Source organism: Micropterus dolomieu, linkage group LG22 (genome assembly GCF_021292245.1).
Source record: "Micropterus dolomieu isolate WLL.071019.BEF.003 ecotype Adirondacks linkage group LG22, ASM2129224v1, whole genome shotgun sequence".
NCBI classification, from domain to species: domain Eukaryota; kingdom Metazoa; phylum Chordata; class Actinopteri; order Centrarchiformes; family Centrarchidae; genus Micropterus; species Micropterus dolomieu.
In genome coordinates, this window is record NC_060171.1 from 8,280,352 (window position 1) to 8,303,369 (window position 23,018).

At 38.4% G+C, this 23,018-nt stretch overlaps 1 protein-coding gene across 1 annotated transcript in view; it reads right to left on the bottom strand.

The window, feature by feature from the left end:
* Window positions 1-22,745, bottom strand: part of map1ab (microtubule-associated protein 1Ab) — a 78,141-nt gene extending 55,396 nt beyond the window's left edge. Inside the window, exons 1-3 of the mRNA XM_046037052.1 lie at window positions 22,651-22,745; window positions 21,287-21,575; window positions 10,304-10,405 (exon numbers count right to left, since the gene is read on the bottom strand). Of these exons, the coding sequence (XP_045893008.1) occupies window positions 10,304-10,405; window positions 21,287-21,575; window positions 22,651-22,722 (463 nt within the window). The 5' untranslated portion in view covers window positions 22,723-22,745. The remainder of the gene's footprint in view (window positions 1-10,303; window positions 10,406-21,286; window positions 21,576-22,650) is intronic.
* Between the last annotated feature and the right edge of the window lie 273 nt (window positions 22,746-23,018).

The following is a 23,018-nucleotide window of genomic DNA, read 5'->3' on the forward strand; positions in this document are numbered from 1 at the left end:
AGTAGAGGGGGAGGATTTGGGAGATATGACACAATGGGAGAAGGAACAAATGAGGTACTACTTCCTAATATACGGCACTATTAAGCCCATGCATGCGCCCAGACAATGTGGAAAACTTTTCCATCCATTCTTTCTACTTTAAAAGTTTTTAGGGGATTGCCCGTTTAGTGAACTTTTACATTAGGTATTAAAGTAATAATTCAAAACTCAAATACTTTAGCAAAGGTTGAGCGATAACAGATGATTAGCATTATCCAAAGTAAGAAGCCTGACATTTCAGATAGGTACCTTTAAGTTGATCTTATGGTCTGCTGAGTCAACCAAAAAAACAAAACACTTGCTCATCAAACCCAAACGTCCCCTTTTATGTCAACAAAACAAAACATGCTGAAAATATTACAGCCATTTATTAGGTACGCCCAGCTAAAATTAATGCAGCTTAATACAATAAATTCTTCCTTCATAAAAGATTAGAATGTAGAGATTGATTCAATGTTTTAGAGATGTGATTCAATTTTGGGGTCATTTCTGAGGCTGCAGTTTGCGGTGTTGTTGAATTGTTTTACGTTACACCAGTGTTCCTATTATTTTCCACCCTGTCTAGGCTAGATAACAGAAAAGATAAAAACTGAACATTCATGGCGAAAGTAGGATTTGTTGCAGGACTGTTTTATTAGACTGCATTAGTTTTAGCTTGCTGTCCCTAATAAACTGGCAACTGAGTGAGCTTTCACAAAATAAAACAGTCTATGGTAGGTACAGTTTGTTGTTGTGTGTCCAAAGTGTAGGTTTATTTTACCAGTTACCGTAAACATTACAATTTCTTCTTCTCATTTGAGATACTGATAGTTTCCTGTCATGTAACAAACTCCACATGTTTGCTGTGGCTATTTCAAAAGACTGAATAGAAAAAGGCCCCCAACAGGCAGAAAGCCCCAAGGGCCCACACCTTTTTAAAATGCTAATAGTAAGATTAACACATTTTTTGCCTAAAGGCCTGCATTTTGTAGTCGCAGCTGCATGAATATTTTATATGGATTATCAACAAAGGATACTACAAGCTGTGGCATAAATCCAAAGCTGCGTTGGTTCCAACTAGAATAAAATGAAAGTGCTATTTTTTTGCCATAACTGTCATAATCTTTTGCTTCTGCTGTCTTTATACATACTCTGGAAGGCCCCTTTTCGCATGTTGTAGTGTTTCTTTTTTATTAATTGCAGAATAAAAATGTAAAGAGGACACAAAACTTTTTTTAGCCATGCTAATGGGATGACAATGTCCTTCTGTCTGTCAAGTCAGTTGATCTGTTTGCCACCTTTCCCTTAACTTTTCCTTTAGCACCACCATCAGGTCAAATTTTTATTTTATAGATTAAAACTGTCTCTTTTTTTTTCTTTTGACCCAAATATCTTAGTAAGGATATGGCTCATGAGCATAATCATTCCATTCTTGTATTGTTGTGCACCTATTACATAATTTCAAGAAAATATTTGTAGCCAGTTTTCCTCTTTTCACCTCATCATTAGAAAAGTTAAAGGATGGCTATCTTCTCCACACTGCTGCATGCTTATAATTTTTGTTAGAGAGGATAGGACAGGATATAGGGGTCAGGGTTACACACAGCTAACAAGCTATACTAAGATGGGAAACATGTTTAACACTATACGTGCTGAGTATCAGCATGTTAATGTTGTCATTGTGCGCATGTTAGCATGCTGATGTAAGCACTTACCTCAAAGGATCACTGTGCCCGAGTACAGCCTCACAGACCTGCTTGCATGCCTGTAGACTCTTAGTCTTCTTGATCCTGTATGACTAGAGCTCATTGTTCATTTCTCAACATACTGGCAATGTTGAACATCCTTGAATAAGGGTGCACTTCTGTTCTGAGCTTTTTGATACTTGCTGCTATTGTCAAAAATGTCCTAATCCCACAAATTAGGGCTTTAAAAAACAACACTCTTCAGTAAACTTTACAGTGTGTCAGATAAAAATCTAGATTTTCTTGACTTTTGAACTCAATTGATACAGTTTCTTGTTGATCATCATTTCCCAACTCAACTATCATATTCCAGCCAAATTGCATCCAATTATGGCACAAGACAAAAACAAAATGCCTCGCTGTGATTTCCAGAACGTGTCTTGTCCATCCTCCACCAGCCTATGCCTTCTTTGACCTCAGTCATGATACATGTACAAAAGGGCCAGCAACCTCTCTAACCTTTCATCTTTGAGCACCTTCATGGTCTCCCAAGTGTCATTCCACTCAGGGAGGGATGTAGAGGTCGCTATGGCAACAGCCATGAAAAGGCATGGTCCCCAGGCTTCAGAGCAAATTGGCTCCGCCATCGAATGTGAATCTTTAATGACTCTGTGTCGCTCCAAGGGCTACCCTCACCTCAACCACATCCACGTCAGACAACACCATGGAGATAACACTCCCTGGTGTGTCTGTTTCGATAAATACTGCACAACCACACCCACACACACAGGCAGGCTAAGGGAAACTCATGGGGAAAAATGGAATTAAATTTCAAATGGAATAAAATATATTTTTCTTACATTGACAACCTACAACAGACAGTCCCATTTTATGGAATTAACTTTTCTTGAAAAGTAAATCCTCTGTATTCAGTCATTAATTGTGCTCATGTGGGTTTTTGTTTCCAGAGGTCACAGATTCACACAAGTTACAGGAGAAAGTCTAATCTTAGCTAGCTAACATCCATACTGCAGATTGTCTGGAAGCCTCTTATTAGGGACCGGGTGTCAGTCTTTCATGAGCTCCCTGCCTGACTAAGCCATCTTACTGAGTTCAACCTATGTGTGCGTGTGAGTCTGAATGTGTGTGTAGGAGGGAGGATCCACACGTAATGGTTACATCGAGTTTATTCCCACTGATTCTTTTACTTTTTCCTTCATCTCCGCCCACATCTCCATCAACAAGAACAAAACAGAGAGAGAGTATAAGAAGGAAAAGAGATACGTGATGTTTCACATCTCACTTCAAAGGATTCTTGGACCTTTGGGTCATTAAAGCCCGTTTCCCATAGACCTACTGCGAAATACCTGCACTGACAGCATGTAGTAGCATGTGCAACCACTATATACAGTATATTTTTAGTGCTAGTGTGAATGTACAGTCCTTACAAAAACTGTTTTCTAAAGGTGACTGTCAGTAATCTCTCAAAACAGATATGGTTCTATTACTATATACACTTAGTTGCCATTTTATTAGGTACACCTAGCTAACACTGATGCACAGTCCTGCAACTAAATACTACCTTCATGAAAAAGTTGTTGAAACAGTTTTAGAGAGGTGTTGAGTCAACTTATGGTTAGTTTGGAGGCTGCAGTTTTGTGGTACTTGAATTGTTTTGTGTTCTAGAGAGATGCGTTTCAAACATTTAGTATACTCAATGATATAAATGCCTGGCGACCTGTCCAGGGTGTACCCCGCCTTTTGCCCGATGTCAGCTGGGATTGGCTCCAGCCCCCGCAACAAAATATTAGAAATACCTTTGGGTAACGCAATACAATTCAACAACACCACAAACTATACCTCTAAAACCTCTAAAATTACTTTTAAAATTGGTCCAGAATTGAGTGAGCGTGCTGCAATGGGCAGAAGCAAAACCGGGCTGCAACATAATCCTTCCACGTCAAAGTAAGTTCACTAAAGCGCTAGACCTTTTTTAAAGATTTTTGTTTGACCAAAAACAGCAGCTATATCGCTCTGTTCAAAACCACCAGACTCCATTGACAAAAACTGGAATTTTACTCTCTGGTTCGATAGTTGGCTTAAATATTAGGTTTATCTCTGTAGGGATCCCTTCCATAATGTTGTCAGACACTTACAATAACAATCTGAGCCACATAAACATGTGAACTTTTGTGAACTATAATATAAAACTTTCTGTGTACAGCTTTACATTTTGTTTTTTATTTTTTTTAAAAGGCACCATGTAGCACTGGAATCACAAAAACAGTGTAATGCTTTTTATTACGGCAACATGTCACTAATATCGCTATGTCTTGTGTTTTCGCACTTGCTTAATGTTTGGCTGTGTGACTTGCTTGTTTTTGATCATAGCAAATGCACATGTACAGCTGTCCTTATTTACGACAGCAGTGAATTAATGTTACACTCGTTACACGTAAAAAACATAAAATCTTACATTCTATTTAAGCTAAAACTCCTTTTGCAAAACCTAACCAGACACCAGTAGATTTCCCAAGAAAGATGCTCTGCTGTGTTACTGTAAAACCACATCAGGTAGACAGGATTTTCAATGACTTAGAGCCTTATTTTAAACCAAGTGACAACTCTGATGCTACACAAAAGACAACATGCACACGGGCAATTTTCCGTCAAATAGGTACACATGCAGTATAAATGGACACACACACCTTTGTGAGTTCAGTGTGGCAGGGTTAATCAGAGTAAATCGCTGACACTAATCCATGGCCTGTCTCACCCCATCTTCGTCTCTGTATTTAGGCAGCCTGTGTTTATGTGTGTGTGCATTTGGATATAAGTTTGCTGGTTGGGCTTCACAGGGAATATGTCTCTTATGTGCTGTGCAGCTGTGTGTCTGTTTCTTTGTGAGTGAGAGAGGTCAGACAGAGTCCCTGTTGAAAAATATGGTAATTACTGCGTTATACAATTTTAACAATAGGGGTCACTGTGTAATATTAGTTATGGAGGGATGAGCATGAATTATAGCAAACTATAATCACAGTATGTGCAGTATATGATGTTTATGACTGAAGCATAATATTCCTAAAGTATTTAATGGCTACTCTTTAAACATTCATATAATCCAACATGTCACATTCAGTCTGACTTTTTGTTCTGCTTTTTCAACTTGCCAGCCAAATGTTAGCAAGTGCACAGTTTCTGTTTCAGCTTACTAAAAGAGTGACTGGGCTTCCTACTGTAAAGGTTGTTGTACTGAACAGCAGTGTCATCACTCTCCTACTAAATGTAACCATTAAATGGAAAATGATGACAATGGAAACCTTGAAGGAAACTTTTAGACGTTAGATCAATAGAGACAATCTGACTGAGTGTATCTTCTATATTAATTTTCAGTTGTGTTACAATGGCCAATATCATCGTCTGTAATAAAAATCTACATTTAGAAAAAACCTAAGGTTACAAAAATATAAAACATAAAAGCACTATGGCTATGCACTATGGATTTGGTTTCTGAAGGAAATTATGTATTATGTACAAGGAGAGATAAAAACAGAGCAGTAAACAAAGCCGTGGACAAACAACAGTAGTATTTTGAATTCAGCAGTAATCTTGTCTCTCAAAACTAGTCAATCGCACTGATGACTCACGGTGTATCAGTATTGTTATGATGTAATGAAAACATGTCTTATTCTATGTAAGTTGGCCTTGAAAATGTTTATTAAAACCAGTGAAATTCGAAGATATAATTAAAATATTCTAACTAGGTATCAACAGCTTGTAATTTTGAAGCTTAGACTTATTGGATTCTGCCCACATAACAGCCTGACAAGCTCAAATTAAATTGCTCCTGTTAGTTTACAGGGGTAACATTAAGATGGAGAGACTGCAAAACTCATTTTGAACAATAAACCAAGCTTTGTCGTAGTCAGACGACCTTGTCAGTTGGCAGCATTGTCAGGATCCTGCAGCATTTTAGATTGAAGACTAAACTGTAGATACTATCTAATAATACATTCATCAGTGGAAAACACTATAGAGTTTTGCTACAAATGAGAAATCCAAATAAAAAAATAACACTGAATGCTTCAAAAAGGGACTGTAACACACCACTGAGAGTGTTTTGTAAATAAACTAATTGGTAGTAGAAAGCTGAAGGCTTTGGTTTGGGTTATGAAAAATAACCACTTAATAACAGACTAAATTTCTCCATTACTGACATACCCATACAAGAAAAATGTTATTTTCTCCTCCAAACTGGATGTATTTTGATTCTGAAGGTAAATTAAGTGTTTTTAAGTCTGTAAAGCTGAATTTGATATGTCAGCCATGACTTGACTGTAGTAGTACTGAGAATATTGATTCCTTCAGAAAAGGTTTGCTGAGCATACGTGTATATGCTTTTTCCATCATCAATATCACTCCAGCACTAAAACTTAAACTGGTTGCCCAAGAGCACTACAGCTAGTTGACAGAGAAAGTAGAACTTAATCGATACTCTATTCACAAAGACTTTATCAGTAAAGCAATCAGCCCTCCCTCACCTTATCACCCCATTTTCAAAATCAGTCAACTAGATAGCGATGACTGTTGCTGCCATTTTCCCACAATGGAAATTTTTCCGCCAACCCAAAGCAATGTGATCCTGTTATCTATTTCTGCACTGCAGTCATTGGATTGCTCTCCATTGAAGTGCTATTGATCTGCCATGTGTTTCCCATACTGAAAAAAAACGCAGGGTGGGGGGTGTAATCAATACACCCAGCCTCCATCCTTGGTCCTCCACCTTCAGCTACCTCACACTCTTAAAAAGGGATGAGGCATTTTCAATTACCTCCCTTATCAGTTACTTTTCAACACCATACTGTATGCATGCATGTTGAATACTAATATATGGTGCTCCAGTACTATGTGTAAGTGTGAAGAATGACGTTTTTCCCCCATAAAGCTATATATATATATATATATATATATATATATATATATATATATATATATATATATATATATATATATATATATATATATATATACATACATACATACATACATACATACATACATACACATATATATATATATATATATATATACACACACACACACATATACACACACATATATACACATACACACACACATACATACATACATATACACATACACAAACACACACACACAATATATATTTTTTTGTTTGTTTTTGTTTTTTTGAGGAACAATGTCAGTATTAAGTTTGTGTTTTTAAATAATACCCCATCACATTGGGTATTAAAGAGACAATAACATTTTAAAGAAATAACATTTTTTATCTTACAAATGAGCATGAGTCCAATGCATGCAGAGGTTTTAATTCTACAGCCTTACTTGGTCCGGTATGACGCGTAGCTTATGGTGGCAAGTGTTAGACAATTTTGGCAAACTTAAAATAGAAATTTCAGTGTAACTCACATTACTTGGCCCCTTTGATGAGTGTGTGGCTCACCTCTACTTGGGCCATGTGAGCACTGTGTAATTAGCAATAACAACAAACACCATTATCGCTGAAAAGACCAAGTTCATCATCTACGGAGTGTCAAACATTGTGACTGACAATTGGGATGTACAGAATTTTACCGCAGAAAACATCTTGTGAAAAAGATGGGATAGGATTTGTTCTAAAGATAAAGTGAGCCTGGTGTCAGATGTGTTGAAGAAGTTTTGGACGCTGATGAAGACTTACAAAGTGCGTATGGATACTAGGGGTGGGGGTAAAAAAAACAATTCGATACAGCATAGTATCGTGATATTTGCCATGGCAATGCTGTATCGATACACGGACGCCAAGTATCGATATTTTAGTATATAAATTGCAGATGGGAGTTTTAACTTTTTGGTACTAGAATAATAAAATCTATTGCTTTTTTAGTCCACCAGAAAACTTAACAGGACCATACAGATGACTGAAAAACAGATAAACAGATGTTGACAAAGTTTGACTTTAGGGACCTAATTGGAAGTTGGAAAAAGGTAATAAATTGCAATATATCTCAATGGATTGAAAATCTCAATAAAATCGAATCACAACATAAATATCGTGATAATATCGTATCGGGGGGGCTCTGAAGTACTTCCTTTCTGGGGATATAGACCTAAGTGTCCAAATAAGGTTACTGTTCACCTATCTATACATGTGTAAAGATTATCTATACATAGTGTCAAGACACTATGCTTCCCAAAGTTAACCTAAAGGTTGTGTGTCATTCATGTGTAGGCCAACCAGTCTTTCTATAATGGAACAAAATAAAGATAATTGGAACCTTGGGTTACCTAACAAATGGATAACAGTGTATCCTTATTAAGACCACTACATCAGTCACTTGACAAGCAAGCAGAGAGGAGACAGAGTCTGAACTACTGTTTTGGAGAGTCCCTGGCTGTCACCTTTGGCTTACTTTACCTGGGGAAACCTGTGTCATACCCCTAAATTCCTTCACACAACTGAATACGTTTACACTATAAAGGGCAGTGAGAAGACTGCATACATGCTAGTGTTTGTGAAATATTGTTTATGTCAAAAGGAAACACTAATTTTATAATAAATAAATATATAATAATAAATAATTCAGCATCATGTCTGCTTAAGGTCACTGGACGCTAAAACAAAGACACTTAAAGGGCGTCCTGTTTGACCACTCTGCCACTGTGCTGGTTTACATTACAGGAAAGGGCCTTAGAAATGCAGTATACCATTTAGAAATCAAAAACAGCTTCTTTCAAAGCAACATGAATATAGTCAACCGAGATCTTATCTAACTATCTATCAAAACATGTTACAGTCTCCTGAGTTACAAAGAAAATATAAGAGTTTTGTATGTTCCCATCATCCTGTGTTCAAAGTTAAAATGGTTGTGCTATAGATGAAGCAGGCCTGAGGGAAAATAATCACCTTGATGTTTTATCAAAACTTGTATCAATAAACAACAGTTTTAAGCACAAATAAAAGGGACTCACTTTGGTTCACTGGAACGGAGGAATGTTTCGTTATAAAAATAACCCAGAAAGACAGACTGGATGACAGATGGATGAAGCATACTAATAGTGTTTATTGTTTTACAGGAATTCCTGTTTTCTCTGAAGGACTTTGCTTCATTTAACAACTGTGTTGAAAAATGCTGTGTCATTTTCTGCTGACTGCTGCTGCTACTTTGCATTTGCCACTAGTGCAGTAACAATCTGTCCTGTGGTTGTCTGTTTCCTCGTATTTGTGTGTGTGTGTGTGTGTGTGTGTGTGTGTGTGTGTTTATATGTGTGTGTTTCATTCCATCAGGTTCTTACCTGGCAGAAGATTGAAATAATTCCCTATTCAGCATCTGTCGTACTTTCAACCTGGGCTCTGAGCCCTAAATCGTCGCACCACATTGACATAAGAGGCAGCCCCCCCCCCACACACACACACACACACACACACACACACATATACACACATAGACAGGCCTAACACTGCAGGTCCACATCTCACTGAACAGTCATCATCGTGGTGATTATACACACAGTTCAACTTTGATGCAATGCAGATGGATTAAATGTCCACTAAATGCAACTCACTACTGGCAATATCATCCCACGCTAAAAAAAGAGTTGGCCTGATGTTTTAATGGAAAATAAATTGGTTAATTCTCTTGGTTTTTTAAATATATATTTGTATCTTTTATTGTAATTAAAATTAAATGAATTAAAAAATAATGAACTTGTCTAGGTGTACATTTTCATTTCAAACTAGAAATATTTCATTTTAAATATTCAAATGTCTGTTGGTCCCATTCCAATCTCGACCCACCTGCAATGGGCATATATTTAATCAGCAAATAAATACTTAGATAGAGGAATTATTATCAATGCATCGCCAGTATAAAAATACTAATACCCTAAATTAAGTGAATATAATGGTCAGGCAGGTAGACAGAAAATGCATTTCAGAAACTCCCATCAGTTAAGTGTCAATCAGCATCTAGCCTCGTGTCACAATACTGATATTATATTTATACACCAATATTAATATAATATCAGTAAATCTACCATATCTACATATAAACTGCATGTTAAAGTTTTCTTGGATTCATCTCTCTGCATTCATTCATTGGCACACTGGCAGCTCCAGATAGCAGAACCCAGAAATCATCTGACATCGGAAAACTATACACAGCAAGCTCAGGGTCAGCCCAGCTAGTGTGACGTGATTTGTACCAAAGAATACAAAAGGGACACGAGAGATGGTCTCCTGTATAGTAAGAACCAGCTTTGTAAGTCGCTTGATAATTTGCAATTCATCACTTTTTGTAGCAGGAGAAGGATATACATCCACCAGAGTCTTCACTTGTTCAAAATTAGCACATCTACACTATCTCAGGTAAGAGAATAGAACGCTAACATGTTGCAGCCTCTATTTATTATTTCCCCTAAGACATATTTACATTTAATTCTTGCTGAATGCAGCTTTCTTGTTTCATCCAACTCTGTTCCATAAAGATTCAAATGTATGTCGAATGTTTAGCTCAGAATAATTGACCCTCATATTACTCATCACTGGTCCATTGGCTCAAAGAGCGCCATATCACACTGACCTTTGACCTCGGAGGAGAAGTGGGCGGAGTGACGAGTTATAAACAGCTGCAACTGCTGAACAAGGTCACAGCACTCGAGGTCAACATCCCAGGATCGAAGTCCTGCCAGGAAGGAAGAGAAAGACAGCTTGAGTACAACATGAAGCAAAAATGACAGAGGTTAATGAACTTTAGGTATCTGATTAACCTGAGGCACAAACACACATTTAGCATGCAAGTTTGTACTGTTCATCGCACTGTTTTTGTGAACTTGAGGTAACCTTTTACCAGATGTTGCTGCAGCATCTTGCCTGCCTCCCACCTTCTCCCCTCAACTCAGTTTCTAACTCTGTATAAGCTGCAGTGAAGATTAATGAGCAGAAAGCGTTCTAGCGTTCAAAATATCCTGAGACTGATAGCACAACATCTCTCATCAGTATTACTAACCTTAAACGACACTGTTGCACTACTTACTGCCATAGTTTGGATTTTGTCATACAACAATCCTTGTATACTACCAAAGGCCCAGTCTAAAGCCATAGTATTACAACTTAGCATAGTATAGTTCGTGTAAGCGTTGCCTTTTCTCATTTGATGAAAAAACATATTTTACCTAAAGTGCACAAAAGTTTTAGATTTTATCAAAGTTTTAAAACACATTAACTTCTTTTCAATTTTATTTAAAGGTTATGTGTGTAACATTTAGTGGCATCCAGCTATGAGGTTGCGAATTGCAACCAACTGTCTAGTCTACCGCTCCTCCACTCCCCTCCTTCAAAGAGCGCAAAAGGTGTAGTCTTCTGAGACAGCAGAGAGTAGCAAATGGGGATTCCTTAGATAGATATATTAAGAAATGATATTTAATTAATTATTCAGTAAAACCGTATTATAGGCGTCTATCTAAAAACTAAAATGTAGACACCGAGAGGCTGAGTATGGAAAAACTGTCTGCCAGACGCGCTGATTATCTAATAATTCCAGGATTCCGATTGCTGCGTTTTGATGGTTCATTTACAGGTAAAGTTAGACTATACAGGTGATCAGTTCCATACAGTGAAGATATCCATAAAATACTAGAAACACTGTGAACCGCAGTCAGCAAAAATTAGGCTTTCCCCCCATCACCCCCTCTCTCCAACGTGAACAGGTGATATCCTAATTTACTATCAGCACCCACACCATGTGATTAAAGCTTGTGAGCAACCAAAAGAAGGGAGCGTTCAAGAACCCATACCTGGCTACTACATTCCGGCCCCTAATTATTACAGTCAATACACAGTAATAATTACAAATTCATTACGCATGCAGGAATATACATTTTCATATATTCATAGTCCATTGCAACAAATGTTCATCTGTCATCCATCATATAAATCATATATGATCAAAGTTAGGTTACAAGTCTGATGATTCCTGAAGAAGGCAGATCTTGGTCACAGGCCTATATACACAGCTGGTTAGAGTTTTAATACAGACTTGTCGCACAAGCCCCCTCCTGTCAGGAACTGCTTCAGTGATTTTACCAATGGTCCAGGAATTACGGGGTGCAGAATCATCCACTATGAGTACTATGTCTCCAGGGATGAAGTTGCGCTTGACTCTTGTCCATTTCTGACGTTCTTGTAGTTGGGGTAGGTTATTTTAACTTGGTCACTGACAGATAACATGAAAAAGTAAGCCAAGAGTGTGAAACATTGTCACTGTTTCTGCACCACAGTCCATTATAAACCACATAATAGATAAAGTTTATACAAACATTGAGAAGGGAAACACGTTACATCTACATTACATCCCTCGCCAAAACTGCCCGCCATCAATAATATCTGTCAGATTATGGTGATTTGATAGCAGCTAAAACTAAATAAATAATTTGATGGTGCTGAAATAGATCTCAGTCATGGCAGCAACAGTTACTCAGATAATCACTTCCTCTTTAGAGGTCTTGCCAGCAAAATAAAAGTGCAATAACATTTTTAGCAGCAATGCTTTATTTTGAGTTGAATTGAGAGCTTTAACTTTGAAAAATTCTGAACAACATTAAAAAGAGTCTGTAGCCTGCTTCTGAAAGAGCCGTTAGATTCCCCTAAATGTCCTCTGCTTGAAGATACTGGGAAAATGAAAAAGCGTCCGTACACACACTGCAGATGTGCTGCAATGTGAGCATGAGAGACAGAATCCATTTGTTGAGAGAGAAAAAAAAATTCTCCCGACATAGATTGCATGAAACATGAACATGAAATCTTCTAGGTGAGAGTCCTGCACTTTACCAACTGAGCTAACCGAATACTTTTCAGATATACGTCATTTTAAAATATAACGTTACAGACAGAAATCATTTGTTGTTGTCATCAACAACTCACGTTTATTCTATCAATACCAGGTGTTATCTTGTTAAAATGTGGAATGACGTCAGTATAATTTCACTTTGAACGAAAGGTGCACATTGTTTCATCCATCCCTACTGTGCGGGATGAATAATTAATGTTATTCTTGTTTTTATTTAGAAAGATTGAAACTGCCCTTCTTAATACGTAATTGCAAACTCATTATGTCCTTTTTCTTAATATAAAATAATATAAATATAACTTAGCTATCTAACTATAATACCCCACAGTTAAAGCACATTTGGATTAGATATTGACTGCCCTTTTTATGTATATCTGCATCCTGTTTTCTTGGTCTACTGTGAAGACCCAAATATTTGGCTGTGAGTATCCTGGTGGTCCAGCCTGCAGCCTAGTGGACTCTGCTCTCCTCCTGCCGTATCTAAATAAGGTAGGATGGCTACAATGACTCCTGACGTTTAAACTTTACCAGCTTCTAAACTGTAAAACATTTAAAACTTCAGGATGTGTTAAGTACCAACTAATCTTTCATGTGATCATGACAATGGCACATGAAACAATAAACACAACTCGTCATTCAAAACAAATGATTGCTTGAGTGAATTTACTTTCCTTGATTGAAAACAGCTTCTTTCGTATAACTCCGTGTAAGTGTGACGTATCCACCGGATTTTTCCCGGTTCTGTTAAGTACTGCGGACTGTATGTGCTGAGGTTGTTTGGCATATCAGATTTGTAAGGGCTCCAAGAAAATCACTGTGTATCATTCATCCCGCGTTTCAATTGTCCCGGCTCTCCCCTACTATTTAACTGTAAATGACTATTAAGGGTAATAAACAATTTACACATTTGTATCATGTCATCACTCACTTATTAAGATCTTTACAAAGCAGTAGAAATATTTTATAATGCATAAATTATAAAAAAATAAAAAAATAAAAAAATCTGTAAACTCTATTTAAACCTAATTTATTGATTAATGGCCGTGAAAACAAGCTGTAACCACAACGCTGACATATTATCTCCTTTTAACTTGTTAGCAACAGTTGCTTATTCACACATTTAGCAGATACTGAGGAACAATATCTTTTGAATACTGATTTTGTCCACCTGAATGCCAGTCCTAAATTCACTCTCCTTTTAGCTCTGTTTTTGGTCTCTACCAACCCCTGATGGAAATAACTTTTGCTGGTAAATGCTCTACTAAGTCCACCAGCTTGTATCAAACTTGGTCTGTGCCATTTGGTGCTGAGCTATTAGCTCAGGTGTCAGAGCTTTTAGCTGAAAACAGCTGCCTGCCACGTCTGAAAAACAATCTAATGAGAGCGCTGACTCAAAATAGTTAATAACAGGGCCAGAAAACCAAAACAATAAGCTCAAAAAGAGCTATCTATCTATATCTATTGAGCTAAGAGGAACTGCAAAGTCAGGTGATATTTCTCTGTGTGTTTGTCACAAGAACCAACATCTTTCCAACAAGTCGTCCAACCTAAACGACAACATAGGTCGTTTATCCATGCCTCACAGTACTGACTTACGTAAAAACACCTGACTTCCTCCTTTGCTAGCGTTGTACGGCCATTGGAGATGTCCACTGTCACTATAAACATAATAATAACATGCTGCACATATTGTTGTTTTTCTGGTGAGAACGGTCTCTATCTTTCACATTACACATAACCATCGTTCAAAATATTGATACAGCTTTAAGTAAAAGATTTATATCCTCTGTCATCCTACTTTATATTTTTATTCAGAAGTCATGGTTAAACGCCCATTGACTGATTCTATCCTTTCTAGTAGAAGACTTCACAGAATCTAGCCAATAAGCATGTATGAATGACTTACTAATATTTCTACTGAATTCCATTATTTTTGTTTTTTGAATTGATAATTAGGCTTATACCGAATTGATAATTAGGCTTATACCGCAAGTGTTGGTTATGAAGTAATATAAAGTAAAAGCCTCCACATGAACATAAGCACTAAACATAAAAACTAGTCTAATTAGAGTTCATTGGATCAGTAGAAATGACTCGGTAAAGAACTGATCAGCATCTCATGCACACTCTTTCTCCCAAACACACACACACACACCAGCTTTATCAGATCCTACTGAGCTACAGTGAGTCAAACTTCAGAGAGAACTTGTCAGAGCTCATCCAGAAACCCACACCTCTCTCATCTTATCCACTTGTGGATTCCTTGAACCAGAGCAAGAAATTTGATTATTCTAATTTTTCTAAAATCTCGTCTTTCACAAGAAAGACTTTGAAGACCTTGTTTTGCCCTTAACTGAGGACAAGATGTTCCCTTGCTGCAGACTGCAGTCTGTTCTCAGAAATGCTGTGTCACTGTTCTCAAGTTTTTGTTAGCATTCACTGGCAAATGTCTACCTTTGCACTCCCAGACGCATAAAAATTACAACCTCTTACTCTGGTTTGGATGCCTTTTCATCTCAATCCTCTCAATATAAAGACTGTTAGCGTCAACAGAAGACAGGGAAAATGATGGGGATAAAGGAGGCCTTCATATTTTTGCGTCTGAATCTGCTGCTCTGCCAAGGAGGTGGTTAATCTATAATGAAAATAATAACTAGTCGCATTACTATACCAGTTCAAATAAGCCAGTTAAGCTCACTCTCCTATAATGACAGACCTGGATTGATTGATATTATACACGTTAATGTGGAGTTAATAACGTCTCATGTCCTTTTACTTTTAGTTATCAGTGTCTGCTCAATACTCCGCACATCATTATGCATATATGATGGCCCAGCTTAGGACCTTCTTATCCACTGTGTCAATGATGCTTCCCAAAAGCTTAGGGAAGCGGCCATTTATTGTGGGGTGGGCAATTTCACTATTTGTACATTTGCCAAAGCAACAATTTGAGTGTCATCCTTGATACTCACTTGTAAAATACTGTTTGAAGACACTTCTAATAAATTATAAATCTCACCTTTCTCACCCACCACAGATGCAGTGAATGTTTTAGGCTTTAGGGGGCAGTAATGAGCCAATTACAGCTTGGCACACCAGAATAGGTGCATTTAACAGCTCTGACTTAACATGATGCATGTTGGACTTAAAATAAGGCATGCTGGTTAGAAATTGTGTCCAACTTTCACCGGCGCTGCAAAACGTCACAATGTCACATGACATTAAAACCTCACGGGAGCAAGGCGGCTGCAGGCGGCATTTTTCTTGCAAATGCTGGAGATCAGTCATCAGTCATCTCAGCTCACAGTAAGCTCATGCAGGTAGACTGTGTCCGACTTGACATTTTTATTCCCTGCCCATGCAGTCACCCGCAGCTCACGTTAAACTATTAAATTGGCGAAAGTCAGCCGCAGTCATCTCGAATCCACCTAATGACACAAAGATGACGCCACATTCAAAAAATGTACTCAGACATAAAACACAAAAGGTGAAATTTGTGCTTTATCAGTGGATTAGACAGTCCCAAATCGGGCTAAAATGTTTGATTAAACATACCAAAGAAAGTTAGACTGAAAAATTCTGTTATTTAGTTTGCTTGTGTACAAACATGGACATAATGTAGGTGACATCATTCATATGTTTCTGAAGAGCCACTGGCTGAATCCCAATCTCCACAATCACACACTTCGAGACACTATCCTAGTGAGTCTGTGAGGCCTTTAATGAACTGCAGTTTTTGGCACTTCCAGGTTGGCTTAATTTTTCAGACCTGGAGGTTCTAGTATCAAAGATTAATTTTAGCCTGAATTAAGATCTTCACCATAGTGTGGCCAGTAAAGCTACGTGACTGAAAATCAGTGAACAACCTCATCACTTAAGCAATCCAGCAGATACTCCACCCAAAATCTTTTTAGTATGAAACACTTATCTGCTATAGTCTTAAAAATGTGCTGTAGTTTAGTCCTTTAAAGAGCAGCGGTCAGTTTGATTTATGTCCATTACAAAAGATACAGAACATACTGAGCATATGGATGAATAACAAATCAGCGGGCTGTGAGGCGGGTGAGGCTTGAGTAGTTTCTGTTGATTGTCTTTTTATCCACTATCTCAAAGCTCGAATCAATTGTCACCTTCATAATTCAAGCTGACCACGGCTGTTGTTCATTGTGAAGCGTCTGCAAGAGGCGAACATCAGTTACTGGATGGGAGGAATGTGAAATGTTAATAATGATATTAATACAAATATGTTATTAATACCTTATCAGTTACTAAATGGGTAATTTCTTGCACTGTGTGCAAAACATTTCATCATTTCCCACTTTGAGATGCAGCCAAAGGATTATGGCTGCTAAACGCTGCAGAGCACCTACAGTCACTTGTATGAAGGGAAACGTGTGACCACACAGAATCAGTGTTGGGACATGGTGTCTTAATGCTGTCTAAAGCAAGAAGGGAAGAGCACTAAGCTCAGTGTCAGAACCCCAGTCGCACTAACTTTCCGTTTCACTACGATCGTGATCTGTTAATCCTAATAAGGTGTTGTCGGCCTGACAGTCTCCCCAGCACATGTGGTAGAAACACTGGATCACAAGCTCCGGATGTGTTTGCGATGTCTGATTGGCCTGTTTTCTCTGGAACAGTCATTTTATTTTCTCAAGAACAATAAAGTATACTAGGGATGTAGTGCAGGGACACTAAAAGAAAACACATACATAGTCCTGGACAAATAAATGTTGCAGGAACAAGGCAATAAACAGAGACAACAGATGCTGAAATGTGTATATAATGTGTATATAAATGTATATTTCAAGCTGTAGTGGGAACATTGAGCTAACAGTAATGCCTTGTGCAGACTACACGACTTTCAGCGTCGGCCGATGGCCGTGCTGTTCACACTACACAACTTACAGTCTTGTGACAGGAGTCTTGAAGTCGTTGTGACGTTCACACTACGTGACTGATCAGTGACAGGGGGTCACACACTACACGAGCTGACAACGACTCTGTCACCCAACGCTGGTGTCCAAACTACGTTTTGTCAAGAAAACACACATGAAATGTGAAACGGGAAATGACGCAAACCTACACATGAAACAGCTGTTGTTTGTTATTATGAAGATACCACTTACAAAGACAAAAAATATGGGTAAAACAATGGATTAGCACACGCAGGTAGCAGGGATTGTCTGAGCTACAGAGAGAGCTGGAGGTGAGTAAAAAGTGTTTTGTAGTGAAAAAGTAGCTGCCTGCTCTGCCAGCTGCCTGCCTGTAGTTCACACATAACGAGCGGCAAATCGGGCTAAAAATCGCGTAGTCTGAACTAGGCTTAAGCCATGGGTTAAAAAATAAACATGTGAATGTCGTAGCCCTGGCAAAAGCAAAACATTTGGACAAGCCAGTAATGATAATATGCTAATTTATCAGGTTTGATGTTGAAAAGATAAGTCAATTAATTGATTAGTTTATCAAATTAAAAAGAAAATGATGAAAATAAATGATATGTTACTTGTCAAGCAAACATTCACTGGTTACAGCTTCTTAAACGTTAGGATTTGATGCTTTTCTCTTTTACATATAATTGTAAATCTAGGGCCTTTGGGTTGTTAGTTAGACTAGAAGTGAAACAATTAGATAATTAATCAATTAGCTGATAACATGAACTTAATCTGCAACTATTTTGATAATTGATTAACCATTAAAGTAATTTTTCAAGCTACAAAGATTCCTTTGTTTCAGTTTCTCAAATGTGAGGATTTGCAGCATGTTTTACCTTCAGGTTTTGGATTGTTTGTCAGTATAACAAGCTATTTGAAGATGTCAGCTTGGCATTTAGGAAATTGTGATTTTTTTTTTGTACATATTTCTTCTGAACATTTTTCAAAGTTTTTTGAATATTTTATAGACCAAACAATGACTGGATTATTCAAAATAATAATAGAAAATTATTAGTTAACAATTTATTTAAAAACAATTTAAAATATTAGCTACAACCATAAAGGTGGGGTAAGCAATTCTAATCCAATAAATTTCAGAAACAAACTCAGCGAATATCTCCTTGGAGGCCGCTAGCTGTCCGATCTGTGTGTGCTGAAAAATGAGGTGTTTGCACACAGCCCTGGCTCTGTAAATGGGAAACAAACAAAGTGACCCGCACCCCGCCACAAAACACTATTCCAGCCGTTCCAGCCATGATTTGTGTGTTTGGTAACATTAAATGACTTGCCCACAGATGTTCAGCTTACTTTCTGGTTTACCAAGACAGGCTATTGTTGTGATGAGAGAGAGTCGTGAGTGTCACTGTCTGGAGCTGGTGTGCTGGCTCTGGGACAGTCTCGTCCTCTCAGCATGTTAGCTTAGCAACTGTTAGCAATTGTAGCAACAGTTTGCTAACCCACAATTTAGCTAACGTTAGTTATATCAGAATCAGAATCAGTTTTATTGCCAGGTATGTGTACACATACGAGGAATTCGACTCAGGATTGTACATTGCTCACGATGTGCTTACTTGTACAAAAATACTACAACACAATAATAGACAACACTAATATACACACTATGAACAAAACAATATAGACATACTGACAAATAGTGCAGTGATCAGAGTGCAAAGGATGCAAGAGTAAACGATTATTCTCATTATACTATTTGCTGTGTTATATATCATGGTATTTACCATGGTGTTGGATTTCTCCAGAATCCCATACCCGACCTTGAAGTTAAGCCTGCAACTAATGAATATTTTCATTATTGATTAATCTGCCGATTATTTTACATTTATTCATTTAGCTGCCGCTTTTATCCAAAGGACGCACGCCGGGGTTAATCCAGAGTGTCTTCTTCAGGGACACATTGGTCGATGTATATATATCAGAGATCGCACACCAGTTGCCTCTGGAGCAACTAAGGGGTTAAGTGTCTTGCTCAGGAACACATTAGTTGATGTGTATATGTCAGAGGTCGCACGCCAGTTGCCTCTGGAGCATCTAAGGGGTTAAGTGTCTTGCTCAGGGACACATTGGTCGATGTGGAGTAGTGCACCCGGGTCTCTCACACCAAAGGCGGGTGTCTTATCCACTGCGGCACCACCACCCCCATCTCGATTAATCGATTAGTTGTTAGGTCCAGATAATTGTGAAAAATGTCAGTGAATTTGGTCCTAAGCTATTTGTGAAATCAGTGTTTCCCAAAGCCCAAGGTGATGTCCTCAAACGTCTTTTGTCCACAACCCAAATATATTCAATCAACTGTCATAGAGGAGGAAAGGACGTTTGGGAAGCTAAAATCAGAAAATGTTTTTTTCTTTTAAAAAAAGTAATCAAAGCGATTAATTGATTATCAAAATAGTTGCATTTAATCATTTAATAACTGACAACAAATCGAGTAATCGTTGCAGCTTTTCTTTAAGGTAAAGAAAATAACCTATTTAGAGAAGTTACATTAGATTTTGGGGAAGTTCATTTCATTTAAGCATCTAAACGACAGAACAAAAAATTACTGTAACATTAATCAATAATGAAAAGAATGATAAGCTGTAGCACTGTCAGATTTAAAGGCAAACAAATCACATCTGATTTAATAAAAAGATATTTAACCCCGGCCGTGTTTGACTACAACACTGCAGTGAGGGTGACTTGTTGCAGGCCAACAAAAGGACTCTGCAGATAACATGTAATGAGAGTCAATGGCAGGTCGTTCACACTGAGTCACACTTAAAACACCGGCCTGGGCGAAAGAATCGATGCTGTAATGACCCGGGGGTGTGAGCGATACTGAGCTCGCCACAGAGCAGCATTCAAGTCCCTAACGACTGTAGGAGGTCACATGGGATGGATGGGGTTGCTATGGCGCCTTGGAGGCATCTAAAACTGCGATTGATCATCCGAAATAAGAACAGCTTAGAGTGGCAACGGCACAGCAGAAAATTTGCTGACGGGCATACTCCTGAGTCTGCAACACACAGCAACATCCTTCACAACAATGCCTTTACATCCCTAAACTTCAGACGGCCAGCATTGACAGAATCTCTGCTGTAATTCCTCAAGATGAGAAGCAGGCTTTGAACTCAGACAGCGCTGAGATATTCAGCTGAGTAATGGATGCCCGAGTCCAGCAGGAAACAGAAAGCTGCATGTTGTCCTTAATAATATCTGTGAAGCTGTTGTGTTGTCATTGCTCATTGCAACCTGTTTGTTTAGTAGTTTGAGTTTACATGACAACCCATCCACAAGCTTAAACACAGCCTGCTACAATACAAAGAAGCATTTTGGATGGCTGCAGCAACACAGACAGCCAGACTGATCATCAGGTCTGTTAATGTCTGCTTACTTTGTAATTATTGATTCATACATTGATTAGTAGCCTCGATATAAATAGAACAGTATTTGTTAAAACTGAGAGGGAGGCTGCTTGCTGCTCTGTTAAAGTAAAAAATACATCTGCTGCATTTACAACTTGAGTCTGCATTTTTACAGTCATAGAGTTCGCAGTGGGTAAGGGAAAAATGCGTGGTGGTGTCCCATGGTGCAATGCTGCAGCAACTACCTCTACCTATGGATTCCTATCCTATCCATTGCGTCAAAATATTTCTCTCCTCTTGATGTTTCCAGGTTTTAACCTTTTTCCGCGACTTTCCATCCCAACGCTGCACTCTGAAACACAACTGCTAAAAAAAAAAGGTAACAAGCACGGATTGAGAGCGGCTGTTCGTCCATCACTCACCCTGCTCTATCTGCGCTCTGGCGGTGTCCAGCTGGTGCTCCGTGCCGATCTCCCCGATCACTATCAGCATGTAGTAGCCGCCCCGGTTGAACGGCACCCCGCGTCGCCGTCTCCCTTCTCCTCGACGGTACCGTAGTCGCTCCTCGGACCCGGGAGGAGGCGCGCTGTAGCCCTCGTCTTCCTCCACCACCGGGAGCGCACCTCGCACCGGGATCTCCATGGCAACAACCCCCGGAGCCGACGCCGAGGCTGACTCCATCTCCAGAGGGTGGGGGTGGAGGGGGGGGTGCTAAGAGGTGAGGGAGGGGAAGGGAGGGTGAAGACAGATAAAAAAATATTTATTTCCGGTGCAACTTTCATAATTAGAGCGCCGAGAATAAATGGATTAGTAAAATTGTCAACAACTCAGCCCTTTTACATTAATTACATGTGCTATCAGGGTTAATGTATCAGTCTTTGATCATATTTGGGGTCCCTTCATACGCTATCTAGAATGAACACACAGAGCACCTGGGAATATGTAACGTTATAACCCTCTACAGTGTCCAAACCTGGTCCAAACCCTTCGTAGGTTTGTTTAGGCTTATAGATTTTTGTGTCTTGGTTATCTGAGCATAAATAGCCTAAATAATACAATATATGTGAACTAAATGTACTAACCAACGCTCCTCAACCCGATGATTATTATTATAATTTTATTCATTTGCATTTTTGGGATAACTGGAGATTTTGTTCAGATATCCGACTTTTTGTTCTTTTTTTTTTTGTTCAATGTTTATGTTCAATATTTCCAAATAATGTGCTTAACCACTGCCCTGCCATAGCTTTGAGTTAGTGGAGCGGCACACGTTGAAAATATTGGATTTAAACGTTGGTGTCGCCCCGGATAAACATTGTATCATTCCTGACAGACAGTAGACATCTGAAGAAAATACCTTAAGAAATGTAATCCACTCCTGAATAACAGGTAAAAATAGTTTGACCTGTCCCTACCACAGGTTGCTTACGGAAGGTGATATGATTCTGTAGTCACGAATGATGCTAATAACAAGCTAACATTAGCTCAGCAAGATGCTAACGTTACCACATTATCCTGTTCTGTGTTTAGCTACTCGTATTTCAGATTGGGTGCTTTACCAAAGGTAGGTTTGCCAAAGTTAAGTTTTTATCATTGAGGCCTTTCATCATGTACGAGTATGACATACTCCTAAGCATTCATTCTACCTTTGTTTGGCTTGTCCAGGTGTGTTTTCGAGTGAAGCTAAAGTTATCCGTAACGTTAACGTACACTCAGCGAGTAACGTTAATTTTTGTCTTGGAAATATTTTAAGTTATGTCGTTTCTTAGTATCTCCACCTTCTCACCTGACACCAGTTGACTCTCTGGAGTTCTTTGGGATTTATTTCAACGGTCAAAACAGGTGACTTGAGAAACATGTGGCTGTCAGACCAGCAAGAAGCCAATGTTTGTAACCCCTGGTTAAAATGTGCTTATTGGACAGAGTTGGGATTGGGTGGTAATTCAACAATAGACAACTATGTTATAGGCAAAATTAAAGCTACAAACAACCCACAATTCAACCCTGTCTTAAGGTAACACCCACTAATACTCAATTGCCAGTTAGGAACACCTTACTAAAATGCTGCAGCCATGAAAATAAATCATACTTTCACAAAGTTGATAATGTTCAGTTTTTGTGGAAACTGTTTTAGAGATGTTTGGAGGATTTTGT